At 38.2% G+C, this 10,849-nt stretch overlaps 1 protein-coding gene across 1 annotated transcript in view; it reads right to left on the bottom strand.

The window, feature by feature from the left end:
- The window catches only part of LOC107702427 (ankyrin repeat and fibronectin type-III domain-containing protein 1-like), a 95,717-nt gene that overhangs the window by 24,693 nt on the left and 60,175 nt on the right, over nt 1-10,849 (bottom strand). Inside the window, exons 14-21 of the mRNA XM_016504749.1 lie at nt 8,193-8,292; nt 6,748-6,880; nt 5,887-6,003; nt 5,052-5,267; nt 4,754-4,920; nt 2,762-2,903; nt 1,382-1,550; nt 546-712 (exon numbers count right to left, since the gene is read on the bottom strand). Coding sequence (XP_016360235.1) covers nt 546-712; nt 1,382-1,550; nt 2,762-2,903; nt 4,754-4,920; nt 5,052-5,267; nt 5,887-6,003; nt 6,748-6,880; nt 8,193-8,292 — 1,211 coding nt within the window. The remainder of the gene's footprint in view (nt 1-545; nt 713-1,381; nt 1,551-2,761; nt 2,904-4,753; nt 4,921-5,051; nt 5,268-5,886; nt 6,004-6,747; nt 6,881-8,192; nt 8,293-10,849) is intronic.

The raw sequence follows: 10,849 nt of genomic DNA, 5'->3' as shown, positions 1-10,849 counted from the left end.
AAATAAAACCAAAGTTTTTTTTTTTTAGATAATGTAATCTTGTTAAAATTGATTTCATAAAATTGGTATCGAAAAAAGTATCGTTCAGGAACCGGTATCGAAGTCAAGGTATCGATATCGAACATTTTTGAACGATACCCAGCCCTAATACATGGACGCCAAGACGACAGATTCTGAGGGAGGGGCTTCATAAAAGCAGGAAATTATCAGCGCGTTTCTCAGAGAACGGATAGAGCGGTGTGGAATAAAGGTAAATTATGTGAAAAATAATGCGTTTTTAAAAAAAACTAAGCATTAACACATGTTAGACTGCACCCCATAAACACAATCAAACATAGAAAAAAAAAACAGCGAACCAGTGAGTCCAGGCCTTTATACAGTACTTAACAGTAAAAAAATGTTTTGCACCATCAATATTCAATAAAATACTGTACTACATTATGTAAAATTGAATTTATAAAGATAAATCTTTTTTGTTTATCGTATAATTTGGAGCAAGGGAGAGAGAAAAAATTACAAATCACATTACCCTTCACAGAACATACCTGAATGTAGTCCAATATGTGCTGGTGTCTCTGTTTGGCTGTGGACACCTCTGAGTCAGTGATGGCCTCTCTAAAAGCCTGCTGGGTAATTAGAGCGTCCAGGTCCAGCACTGAGGACAGCCGGCAGTAAAGACTGATAAATTTCTCCTTATATGAGCAGAAGTGAACTGCACATGGGAGACAAAAAATATATAATACCACACTTAGTAATGGACACTGTCATATAAGGGCAACACTAGACAGATATTATTGCATTTTTCAAATTGACTTCACTGGGTGGTGTGCGCGTGAAATTGAGACCCAAGGAAGGTTATCACTAATGTCCGAAAAAACACTGACGAATCTTTTTAAAAGACGTTTTTGTAATGGAAATCTGTGGGTGGTTTACAAGTGTATGGTGTTTGGGTTGAAACTACCTCATAGTATAACGTTTAAAAAGTTGTTTGAAACTCTCCCCACAACAGCAGCTGAATAAGCTACTAAGTGTTCTAACTGGCACCACTGCTAAGCATACAAGCACACTGAAAACAAACCCTGCTATTTGAAAGAAAATGATCTGCCGTTCTTTAAAACACATTTTATTGAATTATAATATTGATGACTTGTTTAACCTTTCCTTATTTTACACAGTCTGGGCTCAGCAAGGGGGGTGGGTGGCTGTTTGGCTAGCCGTGGTGCGCACAGCCACCCCGCTGGTGTCTGCATGTGTGTGTGTCTGCTTGATTTACTAGAGGTCCTAAGGGAGTGTGACTGGGGGCAGAGGGGGGAGGAATCTGTGGATTTTTATAAGGCCAACTGAGCTAATATTGTAGGGGTTGAAACAGAAGCCAGTGTACCGAGCTCAAACATTTGAAGAGGGAGGTTGAGGAACCCCGAGTGTGGTGTGTAGGGGTTGGTCTGTCCCGGGGCAGAGCAAACGTCGTCTGAGGCGGGCAGCAGCAGAAGAAAGGACACATTGTGACCCAGCTCCAACACCTCGTGTGTGTAGAGACGGAAGTGCTTGGCCTGTGCACGACACACAGAGACACACACACACACACACACTTTAACCCACAGGGGTCGAAGGGTAACAATGTTATGCCGTAACTATGCCATAACTAGCGAGCAAAAATTCCTAAAACTCAGTAGTACAGACAAAAAGTTACTCTTACAAAACTATGGTAACCACAATTTATCTGTAGTATCTATAGTATAGTATAGCACAATCTATTTATAGTATATCTATCTATCTATCTATCTATCTATCTATCTATCTATCTATCTATCTATCCGTCTGTCCTTCCATCCATCCATTTATCTATCATCCATTCATTTGTCCCCTCCATCTAACCATCCATTCATCCCCTCTATCCATCTGTTTTTGTCTAACATCTGCTTATCCATCCATTCTTCATCCGTTTATTCATCTATCCATCTATTTATCCATCCATCCTTCCATTTATCAATCCATCCATCCTCTCTATCATACATCTTTGTCTATCCATCTGCCTATCCATCCATTAATCTGTCTCCTCTTTCTGACCAAGTGTTTGCCTATCATCTGCCTATCCATCCGTCCGTCTTTCCCCTCTATCCATATTTCTTTGTCTATCCATCTGCCTACCCATCCATCCATCCATTCGTTTATCTATCCATCCATTAATCTGTCCCCTCTGTCTAGCCATCCATTCATCCATAAATCCCCTCTAACAATCTAAAAGTGTTTGCCTATCATCTGCCTATCCATCCATCTATCCATCCATCCATCCGTCCGTCCATCCCCTCTATGCATATTTCTTTGTCTATCCATCTGCCTACCCATCCATCCATCCATTCGTTTATCTATCCATCCATTAATCTGTCCCCTCTTTCTAACCATCCATTCATCCATCCATCCCCTCTAACAATCTAAAAGTGTTTGCCTATCATATGCCTATCCATCCATCCATCCATCCGTCCGTCCGTCCATCCCCTCTATCCATATTTCTTTGCCTATCCATCCATCCATCCGTCCATCTGTCTCAAAGTATTCCCACTTTTAACACTACTAGTTTTATATAAGCTTTAAACTTAAATCGCTCTTTTCAAACAACTTAAGTACGCAAACTGAATAACACCTAAATAACTTGAGCTATTTTAACCATTTTAAAAATAACAAATATTGATAAACTTTAATTTCTGATGACTGTGGTGCTTTTCACCAAGTTACCACAGACTTGTCCTGTAGACTACAGTACCTGGTGGAGAGGTAGATTGATCTGGTGCAGCAGACCCTTAATGGCCGTCTGGAGCTCAGAGAAGAGGAGGCAGTCTGTAGCCTGATCTGCTGTTTCCACCTCCACAGGGCCAGACAGTGACTGCAGCCATTCCCACTCATCCCTGGGTGGGAAGAGACAGCGTTTAGTCAACATTCACACACAGCTCTATATTACTCTTTCCAGAAGAGCCCTCGACAGAGTGGTTTCAAAAGGCTAGTGGAATGGCATGTCAGGTCTGATTTTGAGAGTAAGGTTTGGTGTGATGCTTGTGACCAACCACTCAACAACTTTTTCTTTTAATATGAACATGCTACACTAAGAAAAGTACTAGTTTAATGTCAAAAAATGCTCAAACGGACACCTAGGAAAATGACAACCCTTGGGTATTTGTAAATTATTGCAGAGAGAATTTAGGTTTTACTGAATTAACTGAATTAGGTTTTACATTATTATCTGTGGGAAAATATCCATAAATCATGTTGTGATTTAAAAATGATTTAAAATTCATTTAACTTTCTATAAATGTCATAAAAACTGAGAGGATGAAAAGCATCAGCTCACAGTACGCGGTTAAGATGACGGAGCAAAATATAGTAATTTGGTCTTAGTCTCAAGGACACCCTCAAGGCTAGCGTCTAGGGGGCAAATTATAGAGAAAAAGGAGAATTTCTTTGCTCCAGAGGTTTTCCTCAAGCCGTGAGTGGGCATCATCCTGTGTGAACCTCCCACAGTCCGGCCCCATAGTAAATTTAGTTTTACTACCACACAGAGCTGCAGGATAATACTCTCCCTGTCTCTAGCTACCTACCAAGGTCAACACCATGACCCGAGATGAAAATAAATAAATAGCTCCTTTACCGAACAAAAACAAATAGCAGTTTTGTTTTGACTGTAAAAAATGGTGGTGTCAAGAAACTATGTAAGCCTGTGGTGAGGGGGAGCCCGACACAGAGTTCAGGCATATTTCAATCTTCTCAGGTACACTCGCTCTGGAGAGCTCGTATTCGCTTCACCAGTAAGAAATATTAACTTGCTTCTGTACTATAAAAGGTTTAAAATTGAACGTCCATATCAATAACATTCATTAGATTGCATGAAAGTTTTCCTGATGAGTCAAGATGTACATATACATTTACTGGTACTTTGTTAAAAGCGAAAAATGTATCAAAAATTTAAAATAATTCTATGCTTTAATTACAGGCTTTGAATACATGCTTTAATTGTCTTTGTCCAATGCTTTTAAACCTAGGGTATTTTTTCTTCAATACATTTTGACATGAAAAAAAGACTATATGGAGAAAAAGGGGCTTCTGAGAACTGCTTTGTGAACTGCGAAATGCAGGATGATTTGAGGAAAAAAGTATGCTAAAAACACATTCACACTCATTTACTAGTTTAAGTAGTTTCATATATTCAGAATATTCTATTTTCCCCAAAGCAGGCCCAAAAAATTCTCTCATTTGTTGTGTCACATATTATCTAGAGTCTTACTTTTTATTTGCACAAATTTGCATTTTTCATTTAAAAATCCCAGGTCAGTTTCCTGCAAGTTTGTGGGAGTAGCTATGGAAGCTTATTTCCGCCATGGGGTTAAAAAAAAAATCAAAAGATAATTGGTCTTTTTAATCTCACAATTTAGACTTTTTTCTTGCAATTCTGCCTTTTTTTCTACGAATTCTAAGTTTATATCTCGCAATTCTGTTTTTTTGTTTCTACCACAAAATAAAAAATACAATAGGAAATTGACTTTAATCTCACAATTCAGATTTTTTTCTCGCAATTATGAATTAACATTTTGTGATTCAGAGTTTATATCTTGATATTCTGACTTCTTTTCTCAGAATTCCAAAAAATAATTTCAAATTGTGAGACAAATTCAGAAAACAAAAGAAAAAAAAAAAGAATTGTGAGATAAAAAGTGGCAACTACATTTTTATTTTTGAAACAGTCACATTGAAGAACACTGCTAACCTTGACACATTACAGTTGTCTCGTATCTTGGTGTGGCAGAGCATGTTGGGCATACGTTGAGGAACCAGAACTTTGATCTGGTCCACAGAGCTGCTGAGCTTCAGGTAACCCAGATAAAGCCCTGAGGACAGCCGGTGCTGACTTCGTCTCTGATAGGCCAGAATATCCTACAATCAAAATGACAGTTTAAATGTCATTCTTTTTCTGAATAAGAAACGAATGGTGGATTCTTTGGGGTACTATTTGGGGACTAAAGGTGCAAGAGTTGATGTTTGAGTCAGGACAGAGCTGTAGTTACCTGTATGGTTATGAGAAGGATGTCCAGGGCATAAGGTTCCTCAGGAGTGGACAGAGACTTCCTCTGACTCTGCAGTTTGGATACCTGCATCCATTTCCCGTTGAAAAAGGAATAAAGGCTATCCATCTCCCTCACTGTCACAAGCAGCACATTCCCATGACGATCCTTAATGGGCTCATAGTGGACTCGGCCCAAATTGTGACTGCCCAGAAGATTCTATTTGGAGAAAATCAGAGAAATAGAAAAGAATATAACCCTCTGATGCTGTGCATGGTGTCCACCACAAAACAATTGTTAATTTTTTATACTTTATTTCCGGTGTGACATTGAAACCACCATGGAACGATAATAATATATGACTGTCCTCTTTAACGTATCATTATGGTTTTTATTTATGACAACAGAAATACAAAGCACAAAGTATTTCTGGAACGCTGGACTGGACCGATGTGTAATTATCTCAAAATTTAAAGAAAAAAAATATTTTTTGAAATTAAAAGTAATATTTTATAATTACTTAATAATAAAATATATAAACTACTTAAATAAGAGTTATATTGTATTTGTATCGCACTGAAGTAAAAAGAAATATTTTAAATATTTTAATTCAGTTTCCAGAAAAAAAAAATCATTTTTGTACTAAAAAGCAGTTAAGTAGTGTATGTTGGCCAAAATAATTGTTATGCAATATGAAATATGCTCAAACACAAACACAGGCACACACTCCGCTCAGAATCCCACATAAGAGATTATCCCACTCAATTTCAATTTGTACTGAGATCAAGTCCCATTATAGTGATAAATTGTTAGCAAGGCTCATCACGGGCTGGCAAACCTGCAGTTGGCCCGCGGCCGCCAGCATCTTCTGTCTGGACTGCAGAGTGGAAGAGGAAGAGGTGGAGACTGCCAGGCTCTGTCTCAGCCACCGGACGTCTTCCCACATACAGGACAGCTGCAAAATAAACACACACGCACACTTGTGAAGTTGGAGGAAGCTATTTACCTAATTCCTCAACATCATTCAAAGTCTGTGCATGAATGCCAGAGTGCTTTATCTTCAGTGAGGCGACATCCCTGCTATAAGGTGCTTTAGATGGAAAAGTGCATCATTCTTTGAGACGAAACCATCTGTGCCTGACTGTTTAACCTTCAAACTATTTTAAACTTGGAGACAAGGTTTATCAAGCCAACATCAAAATTTGCCTTGACGAACTTTCATTTTTTAGTTGCATATTAGGAGACAAGTTGCAAAATAAACATTTGGATTCGGACATGAGCGCTTAAAATGCTGCAATGCTCGTTCTGTGAGTATAATTTTACCTCCAATCTCACAATAAAATCTAGAAGTATTTGGCCATCAAACAAAGAGCTATATTCTGCTAAGACTCTCTCTGCTTCTTGCATCACACCACTTTAGCCTTGTAATGATGGGCTAATTACAAACGAGCGGCCTAACGTCAAAAGTGTGGTGACTGTTCACTTTGACAGAATATATTTAGGACGCTAAGCTGACTGCAGGCTGCATTTAGAAGAAACCAACAAAAATATTGACACTTGTCAAAGAGATGTGTAACGAAAACATCGAAAATGTATGTTTCAGTTCAGCGTTAACAAAATGCATGTTACTTTAGTGCAGTATCTCCGTGCTGACCTCTCCGCTGCTTAATGTCACGGTTGACTGTATGTTTTTGCATACCTTGGTGAACCACAGAAAGTCCTGCATGAGGGAGCTGCTGTATGAGTCGTCCACCTCCACTATGGGGATCTGATCCTCATTAGTCACTAGCAGACTGTCCTTATGGTAAAATACTGATGCTATATAAACTCCCCTGAAAAAAACAACAACCAAGAGAACCTATTCAGAACAAGGTGAATTCAGCTATAATGTCAATTCTATAATGCTTGGCACTTTCCAAGAATAGAGTACAAAATAGGCTGAGATTCCTAAAAAGGGCTCTTTGTTTCTATTTCAGCAAATATTTAGTGATATGTGTTTCTTAAAGTTTAGATAAAAAATAAAATATTACATTTATATTTTACATATATTCCTTAGCAGAGATACCAAAGCAACTTAAAAATTAGCAGTAACAAAGCAGTATTATAGTACATTGTAATAATTATACCAGTTTTAGTTTCTATTCATTAGAAAAAGTTTATAAAAGTTTGCTGTTTTTGCAACTCTTGCCATTAAATGTTGTTTAAAACCCTAGACAGCAATTTTGACATTTTCTAGCAATAAATATTACATAAACATCACAATTGTTTTCGGTCATTTAAATTCAAATTTTTTTTTACTGATAATTTAATATCACAATTAATTATAAATAAATGATCATTATAAAAAAGGCATTATAAAGGCAAAATATACTGTTATTTAGGGCCAGATTTACTAAACAGGGTAAATTAGTGTTAGAGCGCAACTCCATAAAAGCACAGATGGGAGTGGAAAATTCTACGCGTGAAAAGGCGCACATTAAAGAACACGGATGCAACATCTCATTTCCATAATGACCAGCGCAATCTACCAAGAGCAGCACAAATTACCGCCTGCTTTACGACATGCTTTTTTTGGCGTTAAATAATGGCACAAATACCAATAATTTCATGAACGCAAACGTTAGTAAATCACGTTGCGCGATTCATTTTAATATTCTCCTCCCGTAAATTTTGCGTCTGAAAGGGAAACTCCTACAAATGCATATTCAATAAGGTCAGGTGCAAAAATAACTGTCCACACCTTTTGAGCACTAATTCACCACTGCGCGTCTTTAGTAAATCCTGACAGTACTATTTTAACGCCAAAAGACGGTTTGCGATGGCCCAAGCTGTTAGTAAATCTGACCCTTAATCATTAATTCAAAACATTCTTTAAAAATAATGACGTTGTTTGATTTTGATTGCTGTATTCAGTTGAAAAGGTCAAAAAGACCTGAGGTGGAAAAGGCCAAGTTTTAAACCATTTTAAGGCTGAGGATAGAAACATTTCATGTGGTCAAAACTACTTTCATGCACATGTCTAAAAGTACAACAATACAATAATAACCATTTATTCTTCTAATGCTGTAATAAAACTAATGTGACACCAATATGTAATCTATCTGTTGGAAGTGCCACCTATTTTTTGTAATATGCTCATACCACCTTTTGAGACTCTTGACAAATTTAGTAGAGGAATGAAAAAGGTGTTTCAGGCTCCGGGACATTGACTGTTTACGACTTGGATTCTGCAACTTTGATGTGTCTGGAAAAAAAAAGAGGCAAGAAATGGAGTCAAGATGAACAAAGAGATGAAAACAATAAAATATATAAACTAGTGTGGGAGACTGAAGATAGTGTGAGAGACCTACAATTGAAAAACAGTGTGAAAAATCATACCTAGTTCTTGGATTCATTCTGGCTTCCTTAAGACTGACTAGTTGTTTAGAAAACCCAATCATTAACTTAAGTATGAACTATGTAGTTTTAATCATCCTCTGGAGATTAACGTTTCAGGATTACTTGAAAACACTCTTGTCATCAAGACACAAAAATGTCATTGTAAAGAGCAAAACAGAACAAACAACATGCTGAATGAAGGAATAAACATAGGGGAACTTTGAAGACAGACAGGGTGAAAGAGCCTCAGGGGTGTAAGAGAGGGTTCGGGGGAGTCAGGCCACCGACAAACCGGTTATCTGGAACATTTCAGCTGCGTATCTCCCACTTCAAGCGCAGCCATATCAGTCCACATTTCAGCGATGCCAATCTTCAGACGTCCCAGTTTTCATGAAATTAAGCATCACGTAATTGCCCCCCGTGTAAACAGCAGGGCAGACGAAACAATCCATTTGGCTGAGAAACTGTTTACAATGTGAAAGTGGCCATCAGAGCGAGCGAGTCACCGTGAGAGCAATCACGCTAACCCTAGTCTCCGTGTCTCCACCGGAGGGGCTTGAAAGGGAGGTAGGAAGGCAGATTTTCCGTTTGAAAATCACTATCAAACCCCTCAAGGAATAATGTGTCTTAAAAGTCCCTTAAGAAGATTAACCCTTGGCCCCTTTGACCCTACAGTGACGACTGTTAACAGTACGTTATTAAATGCACACACTGATTGTTTCCTGCTTGGCTAGATATCGACATAACGTAACCTCAAAACCACAACACAAAATCTTACTGGAATCTCAAAACAATTAGGTCCCTACTGAAAAAAAGTCAAGTTTGATTACATACACTGGAATATCACAACCAGAGTTTAAGGTTAGGATGTCAACCGCAATTTTTGTATCCCAACAAGTAGGAGTGAGAACATAATTATCCACTTTGGAAACATTAAATCCATTTTAACATTTTTTATGTGAAGTTCAGCGGTAGTTCCCAGTCTGCACAAATAGAGCCATTGCACATGTTGATAAGCTGAGTGCAGAATTTGTATTTATTTCTCCCTCAGAAGGTTAACTGGCTTTGACAAGCAGATTATAAGACATGAGTGCATTGGCCTCCTGTGCCGCCAAACTGTCACACTAAATAAATAAAGAAATGCCTTTTCATTTGTGAAAGCAAAAGGAAAAAACGGATCGCCTTTGATTAATGACTTGGCAATCCATCTGTCTACCGCACAGTGAGTGCAACCATGAAATGAGGTGAGTGAGCGAGCGCTGGTAGCATTCTTTATTATCTAACTAATTTAGCGGGGGTCAGCGGACCCTTTTCAACATACGAGAGCGAGCGAGATCATCCATAACGATCGTGGCCAGACTTTCCAGGCCTTCGCTGACAGAAAGCGCTTACATAGCCGCGGCGGAGAGCACGGAGGTGTGCGTGTGAGCGATCGCGTTGTGTGTGTGGGTGTTGCTGTGTCTCCTCCTGGAACACTGGGAGCTGTGTGAGCAAAGCACACACACACCCCTCTGCTTGAGAGCAACCTCTCAGCTCCACATATACACATCATAAATTAAGATAACCTCTGCTTAAACGAGCTGCATTTTTTTCAGAGTGGTTTTTATACTGGTGTCATTGTACCGATGCTGATTAATTTTGCAGATTTATTTTCGAACACCGTCGCTCCAAAAATAACTTGGGTAAATACCTCTGCCAACATGTGTGCTTATGGGGACATATAATGCACACATATTGCTAAGTATTTTTCTTTATCTTGTTTTCCAGTAAAAATCTCTACATGTCCTTAAAACTAGATTAATTTCTTAAGAAATGTATTCTTGTTTGCTCATTCTCTTATTTTTTTGCATTTCACTCATACCCCAGAATTCTAACTTACATTTAAAACTTGACATTGTACACCGTGAATATAATTGACAAAAAAATTGTTGTTGTTCCTACTTCCTACTAATAAGATGCTTTGGATAAAAGTGTCTGTCAAATAAACAATGAATAAATTTAAATGTAGAAGCAAAATTGAATAAGACATAAAAGACTTGTTTTCAGAGATGATATATACCGTGTGTGTGTGTGTGTGTGTGTGTGTACTTGTTTATGCTACATTGTGGGGACCAAATGTCCCCACAAGGATAGTAAAACCTGAAATTTTGAAATCTGAAACCTGGCCTGCGGTCCCCACAAGGGAAAAAAAAAATATTAAAAATAGTAAATGATGTTTATCTGAAAGTGTAACAATGCAAACAGGTTTTCTGTAAGTAGTAGGGTTAGGGTTAGGGTTGGGTTAGGGGATAGAAAATATTGTCTGGTCAGTATAAAATAAATAGAAGTCTATGAAAAGCCCCCACAATTCACAGAAACAAACATGTGTGTGTGTGTGTGTGTGTGTGTGTGTGTGTGTGTGTGTGTGTGTGTGTGCGTGTGTT

Source organism: Sinocyclocheilus anshuiensis, unplaced genomic scaffold (genome assembly GCF_001515605.1).
Source record: "Sinocyclocheilus anshuiensis isolate Anshui unplaced genomic scaffold, SAMN03320099.WGS_v1.1 scaffold190, whole genome shotgun sequence".
NCBI lineage: Eukaryota > Metazoa > Chordata > Actinopteri > Cypriniformes > Cyprinidae > Sinocyclocheilus > Sinocyclocheilus anshuiensis.
Note: the sequence above shows the minus strand (reverse complement) of the source record. Positions and strands in the feature narration are given on the sequence as shown.